The 12,889-nt window shown below is 32.3% G+C and overlaps 1 protein-coding gene across 17 annotated transcripts in view; it reads left to right on the forward strand.

Annotated features, from left to right (window-relative positions):
• Positions 1–12,889, forward strand: part of sw (short wing) — a 62,045-nt gene that overhangs the window by 16,414 nt on the left and 32,742 nt on the right. For 4 of the 17 annotated variants that reach the window (XM_069818819.1, XM_069818815.1, XM_069818817.1 and 1 more), the window contains 2 exons: positions 565–627; positions 9,619–9,639. The exons of 3 other annotated variants lie outside the window; for them this stretch is intronic. In XM_069818819.1, coding sequence (XP_069674920.1) covers positions 565–627; positions 9,619–9,639 — 84 coding nt within the window. The remainder of the gene's footprint in view (positions 1–564; positions 628–9,618; positions 9,640–12,889) is intronic. 10 more of the 17 variants (XM_069818818.1, XM_069818823.1, XM_069818825.1 and 7 more) reach the window with 4 other exon arrangements.

The following is a 12,889-nucleotide window of genomic DNA, read 5'->3' on the forward strand; positions in this document are numbered from 1 at the left end:
TTTGCTATCTTTTGTTTTAGCACAGTATGTTGGAAAGTTTTTTTTTTTTCGTCATTTATTCTAATTGCATCAAAATTCAGTTTTCAGAAATGTTTTGTTTAGAGTGTGTGTAAATATTTGGATACTCTTCTTCAAATTGTGGGTAACTTACGACTTTCATATCACAAACTTGCAGTATTTATACTTTTATGAAGATGGTGAAGACCATTGAGCATCACAACAATATGAATTGTTTTGGATTCAATGAAAATTACAACTGTTCTGTCTTGACAGTATTGTTAATTAATATTTGAGGAGAAACATTCGCTCGTTAATGTCAAAACAAATTTTTCACGTTGATAAATAAACTTAAACTTGGGATTTCCATACATTGAGATTTTAGTAAAATTTGGCATTTTCTTGCATTGAGATTTTAGTAAAAATAATGTTGATACTAGTTGGAAACCACTGTGATGCATTAGCTCTTTACTTGGTGAGGGTCATATCCTCCCTTATGTTAATTGCCAGGGCTTATTTTATATCCCCTGGTTTTTGTGTCATTGTGCTTGCTCTCCCTATAACAAGGATCATCTTCATCTTCTTCCCCTCTCAAAGGCTACTTCGAAGATTGGTGGAGGCCACGCAAAGGTCTGTACCACAAATGGAAAAGTAGCATTTATAACTTCGTTTATCTATCTTTCCACCACCCTGTCGTTGTTTTGTTTAATATTACTTTTTCTATGTTTGAATTACATGCACACCATTCTTTTAATTTTTTTTTTTTAATTCGACTTTACTTTTAATACAGAACACATTTGAGAAAACATGTGATGAAAATGCACTTATTGGCAAAAATGTGGTTAAAGCTTACATTTCGTTTTGTAATTTTTAATTTTCTGAATATTACATGTTACATTGTATTTGAGAACGTGTTGTAAATTTGACTACTCTTGTCTTTGTAGTTGCCTTTCCCCTGTTTTCATATACTTTGTCTTCCCCTATTTTCAACTCAGTGTTCATGTTAGTTAAGCAGGAGCATAATATATGAAGTGCATTTACCAAATTTGTCATATTAATTATATGTAATTTTTTATAACTGACCCTTTTTAAACTACCGGTAAATAATCTGTTAGGAGTCGACATATTAGTGATATGGCAGTAATGGAGTAGTGGTATATTGCCAATATAAGGAGAATCCAAAGTACTTGGGGAGGGAGGGTTTAAACAAATGAACTTACCTATCTTGCAGGTGCTCTGTTCATGAGTAACAGAGGATATGCACCATATTCAGTTCTTTACTCATAATATAGTAGTTAGATTCTAGTATGTCATTACTGTTTCATTCTGTAATGCGTGTTAGTTGTTTTGCTTTTTTGTGCAGTATGTTTTTTCGTACTAGAGATTTAATGTTTATAAAAATTTCGATCTCAGACTGGGAAGTATACTACACATATTTTGAAATAGAATATGAAATGTTTAGATTCATAAATTGAGATTATTTCATCCTTTTTAAATTCTGATTGGTAGAACAGATTATCTGATTGTTGTGAAAGAATGTTTGCAAAAATAGTATATTATCTTACTGACAGTGTTTTTCTTATTAGTGTCGGTTCTAGGTCATATACTAGAACTGTTCTTAAGAATTAAAGATTTGTATCAACTTGATGACCTTCTTTTTTTTATAATAGGTTCTTTGGAAAAGGTTGCACTTAATTACAATGCTTTATCCACTTACGAAATTCATGCTTAGAAGTGTCCAAAAATCGCAAGAGCAAGATTCGAATTCTAAGGTGCATTTTCAGAAGGTTTTATGTCTTTTCCGTTAGCTGTTCCAGCTGTTTGTGGCTTTACATTCTCGAAAGAAATATTTGGCCTTTTTTCCTTTGTACATTCTTCACGTTTCTTCTAAGGAAGGTAGCATAATGTCCTCCATTAGCATTTTGTTCGTGTAGAATAATCTCTTTAGTATCAGTGGAATGAAACTGTGATTTTAGTAGGACGAGAGTTGGTGTTAATTCTTCTGAATATAGAAAATTCGCTTGTTTGTTGTGAAGATAATACAACACTAACAATGTAAATAAATATATGTGCCACTGTAGGGTGAGGAATATTGGTTATAGATTTTATAGATTTCATTTCTTCGTATTAACTACTGAGTGTCCCAATTAAAACATGTATGCCTCACTGCGCCTGGTTACTGCACTCCGTTCATAAATAGATGTTGGTCTCACTCCGTTCATATTCGACTACACTGCACTCTGTTTACGTACTGTTAGTGTTTGACAGTTGAATTTTAACAGTATTTGAGTGTAACAGTAATTGTCGTGAATATAGTTGAAATGATGTGAGAAAAATGGTGCAGTTTTCAGTTGAACATCAAATTGATATTGTGGAATTTTACATAAAGACAGACTCCATTAAGGAGACTAAAAAATGTTTGAGGTGAAATATCCTGTCAAGATACCCATAATCAGTACAATTCAAGATCTGTATAAGAAATGGAGCACTACAGGATCCGTTGTGAATGAGAAGAAGAATAAGCGTCCGACAGTGGAGACCCTGACGGTATGGCCTGTATCAGCGAAGTGTTTCTTGAAAACAGGCTTGTCAGCAAAAACCTGTGGCCTCCGCGCTTTGCTTCAGTGGCTGACCATGATAATATCTTTGAAAAATATTGGAGTGCAAGAAGTCAAATGACTTTATTGTCAAATGCCTGGCATTAGAAAACAACACAACATCAGTATTTTGTGAAACCTCCATGAGCTGCACTCAGAGCTGCTCTAAGCCGTGGCATTGAATCAAAGAGGCTTTGGATCTCTTCCTGGAAAATGGCCTGCCAGGCTGCTTGTATATGTGCCCACAGTTCATTGTAGTTTGCTGGTGGAGGTTGTTGACGGACTACTTGTCGACCAACCATATTCAATACATGCTCAATAGGGACATTTCTGGCGAACTGGAAGGCCACTGAAGACGTTGAATGTTCTGTGCATTGAAGAGAGCTTGAACATTCCTGGCAACTGACAATAGAAGAAAAAGCACTGATTCAATATGAAAAACTTATCAGATTACCAGGAAACAATTGGCATTCATACAGTCCTCTCTGTAGATTGAAAACTCAAAAAAGTTTCATATCCATTGTTGAAGAATTAAAACAGAAAATCAGTATCCCGAATTTAAAAGAAAACTTACAAATTAAACCAAACCCTTTAACTCTATTAAATATAGAATATAATCTAAATTTAACAGTAGAAATACTGAAATCAGAAGTAAACACTGAAATACTGAAACAATTGTCTTTAGAGACAATTAATATTAGGTACCCTCCACAAAACTGGCTTCATTTATACACCGATGGATCCTTGATCTCCAGAGAACAAGGTGCCGGTGCCAGTGCAGGTGTTACATGCTGTCTCTTCTCACTTTATAGATCACTTGGATATGGAACAACAAGTCTTGATGGTGAAATCATTGCAATAAGTGAATGTCTCAGGAATCTTCTATGCCACATCAATAAATTTAGGAATGCAGTTATATTGTCAGACTCCAAAGCAGCTATTCTATCAATCGTCTCTAAACACACACCTTCATCTCAAACAGCAGAAATAACTAAAATGCTCTCTCAATTAATATCACTCAATAAAAGAATTGTATTCCAATGGATACCATCCCATTGTGGAATCCTGGGAAACGAGAATGCAGATGCTTTAGCAAAGAAGGGCATCACTGCTACTTACAGACCTGTTACTAAATCTATGTATTACTCTGTGAAGAGATTTATTAAATCTACATACTTAGACTTCAACAAACAAAATTTGATAACTCATTCCCAAGGGAAAAAATGGAACTCTCTGCATTAAAATCCACAGTTAATTCCCGATTTACCACGAAAATCGTCTGTAGCTGCATTTAGATTGGCAACAGGCCATGATTGTTTGGCCAAACACCTGCATAGAATTGGAATATATCAGTCCCCTAACTGTCCATTGTGCAACTCAAACCAAGAAATGGATTCAGAACACCTCAAAATCTGTGCTTCAGTGGCTGGTCATGATAATATCTTTGAAAAATATTGGAGTGCAAGAGGTCAAATGACTTTATTGTCAAACGCCTGGCATTAGAAAACAACAACATTCCTGGCAACATGTGGTCAGGCATTGTCTTGATGGAATATAGCGTCAGGAGTGCCCTGAAGGAAGGATATGACTTCTACTTTTACAATGTCTTTGATGTACTGGTTGCTGTTGAGTTTACCCTCAATACATAACAGCTGAGATCGTGAATGATATCCAATGCCACCCTACATTATCACACCTGGTATTTGGCCAGTAAGTCACTGGACAATGTAGTCTGGATGATACCGCTGACCACGATACCGTCTAATGCGTATACGAGCATCATTGTAGTCCAAGTTGAAACGGTATTTGTCCGAAAACACCACGTGTTGCCAATCTGCACGCAACTGTGTGTGTTCATGAGCCCATTGTAGCCTGAGACATTGATGAACTATGGTCAAAGGAATCTGCCGCAATGGAGCGCATGCAACCAGCCCTGTGGGAAGCAGACATTGTCGAACAGTGGAAGCAGACAATGCTACACCTGTTACAATGCACCACCGTTGTACTAACACTTGTGATGAAACTGAATGATCTGTCACTACCATGTGGACGAGATGTCTGTCATCCCATGGTATCATCACAGATCGTGATCCACTGCCGGATTTTCGACGTGTACGATTCTCTTTGGTCCACTGCTTCCACACTCGCATCACTGTAGTGGCTTCATGTCTCACGTGAGCAGCAATATCGCGATACGAAAATCCATCTTCACGCAGGCCAGTCATTCGTCTCCATTCAAAGTCTGTTGTTTGTTTACACGGCATCCTTTTAGCATGACGAGGCATAGAGACTTTTAGAGAAAGGTTTACTGCCTGTTGACTCTAATACACTGCTCGTCTGGCTCCAGCCCTCTATTTATGTGCCTACCACGACAGTTCAGAGGGCACTGCTGGGTTCAGGGATCATTTTGAAATTCTAATCACTTGCTTGTGATACCCTTCATTATATTTGGTATAATTTTCACATGCCTATCTACATTCCTTCATGGTGTTGCATTTTCTACAGACAGTAGTGTATTTGGATGCTCTTCTTAAAAATATTTCTGCAGATGTTACTGCAGAGCTGATTAGAAAGTGAGCATGTTGTTTCCCAGTTGTTCCACAATGGGATGGAATCCATTGGAAGAAAATTATGTTTCTTAGATTTTGTAGGTGTTACATAAATTTAAATATTTAATTTATTCTCTAGTATTGTGAAGGTTTCGCTATTGCTCCGATTGCTTTCAAATCATATAATAACAGTGTCTTATTGAAAGATTTTATATGAGTACAAAGTTGTTTCACGACATGTTCATGGCTTCTAGTTCTTCTTCAAAGTGTGTTGCTGATGTAAGATGAGAATATTTACTATAAATTCTTGCTTCTGTGTTAGATTCTTTATTGAGTAGTGATTCATCAGTGTAAATACTGATCCATTCTTGTGGAAATGTTGTATTGATTGTTTCCAGAGTCAGTTTTGCAGTAGCCTACATTAGTCTGTTCCTTTCTTGAAAATTGTTTGTAACAATTCAACATTGTTCGCTATTTCTGGTATGCCAAGATAATAAATGGATTGTTTTAATGTCTTATCTTTTTATCGATGATATCACTGAGAGGTGTGACTCTTTGTACCCTTACATAATGTGGTACAGTATATGTTACTTTGGATGTATAAATTGCCAAATTGTTATTTCTTTATAACAGTTTATTTGTGTATGTGTGTCATTTTTTATACCTGCTATGTTATATCTAATAATGGATATTGTTAAGATAAGCTCACAGATCAAATAATAGTAGATCTCATGAATAAGTAGTCACTTCCTCATCTTATTGTTAGCCCATAAATTCAAAGAGAAATGTTATCTACATGGTTAATTAACTTTACTTTGCCTGTCCTTTCCCCACAAAAGAAGCAACATGATATATAAGTTACATATGATGTTGCGTCTCTACTTTAAACTGCTACATCACGCACTAGCCCTGACTGATCTTAATAATGCTTTTGAAATTAGCTTTTACATAACATGATATTTTTGCCTTATAAACTAGTTCTTCAGCATAATAAAGAAAAATAATTAGAACTAAATCTGTAGTATTCAGTTTTAAACTATTTTTTTTAAGTTTATTTAGTATACAAATTTTTGTTGAAGTAATTTAATCTTGAATTTCGACAACATGGATTTTTAACTTAAAGACTGTATTTTGTCTCCTGCTGGAAATGCCATTCCTCAGGAAATAATGCTTCTAACGTAGCAGTGCTCCCTCAGTTTTATGTTGTAGACTTCTGCTCTTTTCTTCTTTCTAGGAACTTTTTTTAGTGTTCGAAGTGAACCTTGAAACATTAATTTTTGTGCCTTGTAGTTGAAGATAAAAACATATGATCAGCAGAAATTCTGTATGATTAGTGAATTTGAAAATGTGGAAGATTTCATTGTATTTCTAGATAAATTAAAGAAAATAAATAGTGGGAAATTAACATTGATGGATCAAATCACACTTGCAGAGCATTGGAATTTTTACAAATTATATTGTATTATATTTTAACCTATTTGGTTTTTTGTTATGCATTTAATTCCTTTCTAAAGCTCACTTTTGTGTTTATTGCACACTTCCCTTCCTTATAAAAATTAAACTTCAAATACGATTGAATACAGTGGTAATTGTACTTCTAGTATTTTTATAACTTTTGTTACTCATGTATGAAATAAAAATTTATAGCATGCATGTATTAGTAATCTTGTTAGAGGATATAAACTTAAATTCTCTGACACAGGTTTTCATCTTCATGATGACTATGTAAAATCCAACATGTATTACTGCCGCCGTTGTTTCTTGTTCATTACAAAGCCATCAAATTTATAACAAGAATTAATGTAACTTTCTTTTAAGTAGTTTTTAAAACGAATCGGCTGTAAACTTCAGCAAATAACAAGAGAATATCTGGATATGTGGACATGATAAGTTAGCATAATTGTTTCGTTTTTAAGTTGAAACGTCAAGAACACTTTTGTCGTGTTCTGCTTTTTAGAATGATGTTGAAGAACACCTTCAATTAATTTTTTTTTCTCTATATATGAACTATGCCATAAACTTTAACAGATAACATTCAATATAATTATGCTCATTAGAGCAGAAACTCTTGACATTGTATTGAAGAAAGATGTGGGATAATTAAAACGTGCACTTTTATTACTAATAATAAATCATTTTCTGTTATTAATTTTATGTCCACGTGTACAAAAAGCAATAATTTATAGAATTGATTGTTTTTGGTTTGTGTCAACTGAACATGACAAAAATTTCAATTTTTATTATTTTTTAGATGCAGTAAGATAGATAGAATCTGTTTACAGAAATAGAAAGTTGCTGTTTTTAAACTAAAATGGCGAAGCAAAATAGAGTGGAAAAATTAAGTCTTTCAGAGACCTTACTATAATTCCATTCTGGAACTGAAAGTTTCTGAGACTATGGTTGTTAAATTCAAACTTTAGAAAATTCCGTTAAAGGTAGCATGTAAAAAATAATGTTATCTTTGATTCTAGAGGAGCTAGGTAATAGCCATTAGTTTCAATTACGGGCATACTAACCATGTGAAGTATGTGAGTATACTGCAAATTGGAAGTGAGGTTCATATTTAATGAAAGGAACTACAACATGCCCTGATAAACACTATGAACTCAACATTAGTTTCAAACAAACAATTCATTGTGATCTTGTTCTGGATTTCTGACTTTCTGCAGTGGAATATATGCAAGTTAAATTGTGATTTTAATTGCAAAGTATAAATTCATTTCCCGTGAATAACATAAGTGAAGTACTTGCCATTGGTAACAAAAAAAATCCCTTGAGATTTCATTACAGATTGATTTGACATTCACCTTTTACACTCATGCCCTCATCAGAATACTAAAAAAGGAGTAGGCCTACAGTATAATCTGATTCCCATAAATGGCTTTCTCATGCCATGGTTAATAATTTAGTCCTCGTAATAAATTTAAGAATTATCTACAAGTTTTTATAAGGAAACATGATAGTCGTAATAATCTATGGAATCTTGATTATTGAGACCCCTTTGTATAGTTTGAAAATAGGGGAAGAGTTATATGAGTTCAAAGAAACGCTCCATAGGCCTACATGATTCAAAACCCATATTGACTTATTAGTCTGATTTTGTTTTAAATACTATACAGGCTTCTATGACATGTAATATATATTTTGTGTTTCTTTTTGGGAAATATTTTTTAATGCTTTAGATATTGATTCATTCGTTTGCATGCCTTGAAAGTTGTTTTCTATTTATTGTGTTGTATCATAATGCATTGGTTTGGAATTCATGTAAGATTATCAAAAGAAGTATCACTTTCCTGTCTTAAATTTGTAACATGCAGTATTTTAATTTTCTTCACAACTTTCACTTATGACTGTGTTCATTTATATGAAATAATAAAGGTTGTAGACCAATGTTTATATGGACATTGTTAGGTGTAGAGAGGACTTAACCAGCCAGAACCCACCAGTTACATATTAGCTCCTTATATATTCAGTGAATTTATAAAACTAATTGTCTTGAGGACAGAGTATGTATGGTTTTTCTTTCATCCCCATATCTTTTAATGATAATGCACTCATTTATAATATTAGTTTCTTGTGCTCTTATTTGGTACTATATTTTGAGTGGGCTCCAGCTGATAGTCCTCTGTACAGGTAGTCTGTTGTGAAATACCATTCAAAAAATCAGATATTTAGTATTTCATACACTAAATAAATCCACTAAAACATACTTAAAATTGAAGGTGCCTCGATTTAAGTACATTGATCTTAATTTACAACAGCATTATCATAGTTCTGAATTACGTACATAAGTGATGTTTTTATAAAGGAAATAAAAGTTCTGTGATATTTTCATGCAGTTTAATTTCAGTAATAAGCAAAGCTTTGAATTTGCAAGATATTGGAAGAAGTTCAGCAGTTATATAATTATAATTTTTTTTCTCGTAATACATTTTATTTGTAGATACAGTACGTGAGTGATGACTTAAATATCAAAATAATGAATGAACACTTCATTGTGTGAATTCATAAATATATTCAACTGATAGAATAAGTTCAGATACATGTTTTAATTTTAATCAGCTGTGCAAAGACGAATATAAGTGATTCACAATTATAAAATGCAAATTGAATCAATTTTTAATACAAAATCTGTATTTTTCTGTATGTTGCTGTAGAGCAACTTCTTTCGGCAACAGTTGTAATTTTAAATGACATTTGCTGTAAAAGTAAAATTCATAATTCATTTTGGTAGTATCCAGAAATTCGTAATTAATTGTGTTAGTATATACTGTTTTGGAGTCTTTTATGTGGTACTTAGAAAAAAAATCTTGTTTTGTAACTGTTGAACTTGTAGTATTTGTCAGTGTTAAACAGTTGCTATTAGTTCTGGGGTTGGTTGTACTGGCTATCACAGTGACATCAGTTTCTTTCTCATAAGCACAGTTGCTGATTTGTTTGTTTTTTTCTCTGTCCCCATGATCCCCCAACTCCAGCTCACGCGTTCGACTATTACGGTAAGTTATGATTTCTGTTGGTTAAGTCCTTGTTATTTTATTGTTACCATTTATTACTGGTATAATTATTATTCTTATTACTACATGGGATGCCAGAGTTAATGCAGACTTTCCTTTCTCACTTCTCTCTTCATTCTTAAATTCAAAACTTACATGTTATTGCTTCAGTTGTCTTTTTGTGAAGAATTTCATGCTGAGAATCTGATGATCTGCATATATCTTTATGTATCATATCGTAACAAACGTTTTAAAAATATTTACAGACTCAGAAAGAAAATTTGGGCCAACTGAATTTTCCAAGTTCTAGTTACAATATACTGCGCATGATCAGTAAGCATGTAAGTAAGTATATAACTGGAACTTGGATAATTCAGGTTGTCCTAATTTTCTTTCTGGGTCTGTGCATATTTAATTCACAAAATGTGTAATTAAGTCTAGTGAATGTTCATGTATCATTTATTTGGCTTCTTAGGCATACTCTGCTGGAACATGACACTAATAAATTGAACGCTATAAAAAGTACAATTTATTAAGCTCATTGTGAGTTAAAATCATTCTGTAAGAAGTGGTTGTCTTATATCTCAGTCTTCGTTTTAAGTGGTTATTTGAATTTGTAATAGTAGGAAAATTATCTACAAATTTTAATCACATTATCACATTACTACTGGATCACCTCCACGTGGTACATTCTTAAAAACAGGCGCACATCTCAGTATAGAATCAAGTAGGCCTATACTAGGGAGCACGAAGGAAAATGTTAAGTCAAGATTCTGTCATTGGAAACTAACTAGGCCTGACTGGAATTCTGAAATTAATACGTTAATATTGATGAATGCCAAATATTTACAATGAGTGCTATAAGGAGCTCAGGATTATAACATTTTTATATGTACATAGTCTAGTTTAGGAATACCTGGCATCCTATGCTAGTTTTATTATTATTGTTATTATGAAATTCATTATAATTTATTAGCAGAGCTATCCACCTGAAGTCAATTATTTTTGTATTTCTTTCTTTATGTTTCATTTGATTCCTGCTAGTTGTGTGTTCTGTTGCATTCAGCCCTGTCCTATTCTTGAACCTTATATTCTTATGAATGAGAATACAGGACAAACTCACATTATGTGGTAATTGAACGCAAGTATCATCCATCCTACAAGTGTCCATTGCAGTTCTTGTAGAAATGACGTCATAAGCTTCAAATGGAGTTAATATTATGTGGGATTACCTTTCTTTATATAATGCATGCATTTTTATTTCTTGAGAGTTGGGATTTAGTTGTATATTGGAGGCACATCATTTGTAGAGCACTTATACTTTAATGTTCTTTTTTATTATTATTATTATTATTGTTATTATTATTATCATCATCACCATCAACATCGCCACCATGATCAATTATTATTTACGTTGTGCTTCCAAGATGAACATACAATTTGTTGTAAATTGTGGAGAAATGTCGGAGCAATGTTTTTAATTAATATACATTTATAATTTTATGAAATATTCGATTCTGTTTATTGATGTAAAAAATGAATCAGCAACAAATATGATGAAATACTATTCTCTCATCACTTTTATTTTTGATAAAGAAAACTTCTTCATTATTATTAACTGATATTTCATGATAGTTTCTTGAGTCTGTAAGTTATCAGTAATATGAAGTATATCTGTCTTAATTTTTAATATCCAAACAGAATATAATTGCATTTAAAACTGGTATGCTATTTATATTAAATAATAACGAAGAATGATTAATTTGTAGTGTTTATTCTCAAATACTTGTTACAGATTCAAATGCCATTCTTGTATGAAAAGATTTTTTTAAATTTATCGTGACCTGAAGAACATAATATAGACTGATATTCCCTTAACGTTAAAATAGTTGTCAAACTGGCGTTATGAAATAAACTTTAATCAATTCATAGTCTGAACACATTGCATTATTAATATTTACACTTGACATAGTATTACAAAATGAACCCTAAATTAATTTGAAGAGGAGGTTAAAAGAAATTACATGAATTGATTTCTCATTCACTTGGTCTATTATCTTATTGATTGTTTATAAATATGTAATGTATTACTACGCCTAAATAAAATGTTTAATATTACTAGTTAAAAACACGTCACTGAAATCAGAAGTGTCTGTACTCTGTTGTTAATTGCTCTGGGTAATCACTGTCCATTTTTTCTGGTTCAGCAATTGTTCACAAATTTATTTTGTCATACGCAGCATAATTGCTTTTTATATGTATTGCATATTTGATTGCTCAGATTCTTCTGTTATTTCGTATTTTTATACAGATTATTTAAATAGTAGAAGCTACATACATATTGTCTCTGGATCCTTGCATGTAGCTGTAATACATGACTTTTTTGTGAAACTATTGCAATGCCACAGTATAATTAGTAAAAATAAAAGGTTGGAAATGTAACATGCACTTCTTATTAAAAGTTAGTGTATTGAATTTGAAAGTTAAAATCTTTCATGTTCTAGATTTAGTAATACAGCGAAACTATAGCTATAGATAAGTGTATAGGAAATATTTGGCCAAGTTTGTTTGTAAGCTTTGAAAGTAATAGTGATTTACTTACGGATTTCTCATGAGAATGATCTTACTCCAACTGAGAGTTAATACTTTTGTCAGCATAGATATTTAGACAATATATTATTGCTACCTTGTATATCTGATTTGTTGATTAGTTTTATTGTAAAACTGAAAAGGTTTTCACATACAACTTTCTTAATTAACAAATTTAGGAGTAACAATTCATGCTCTACTGCTATTTTCTTATGCTGAATTCCCTCTATCACGTTTTATTTCTTTTAAAATGTAGCTGTTACTTATATGTAAAACATAAATTCAGGCAATAAGTAACTGTGTAATTAATTTTATTATACTAACAGTGCTGTCACAACAAAAACAAATTATCTTAATGCTTTTTACGTCTTTATCAGGACTTACTATTGCTTTTAGAATGACTGTCTAAACGTCTCTTTGTAAAAGAGTTATTATACATGGAGAAGTAGGCTACGTAGCATAAGAACAGATTGCTAATGAAATAAATATTAATTGTTGAGCATCATTCTTTATGGTTTATAAATAACGGTTTCTTAGCATGGGTAATTTAACTCTAATCTCGTGAATAGGTAATTGTTTCTATTTTTATATTGAAACTAATATATTGAACACATAGTTCAGTGATAGGAGATAAGTACTTTAGAATACAAAAATCTGCATTTCA

Source organism: Periplaneta americana, chromosome 2 (genome assembly GCF_040183065.1).
Source record: "Periplaneta americana isolate PAMFEO1 chromosome 2, P.americana_PAMFEO1_priV1, whole genome shotgun sequence".
NCBI lineage: Eukaryota > Metazoa > Arthropoda > Insecta > Blattodea > Blattidae > Periplaneta > Periplaneta americana.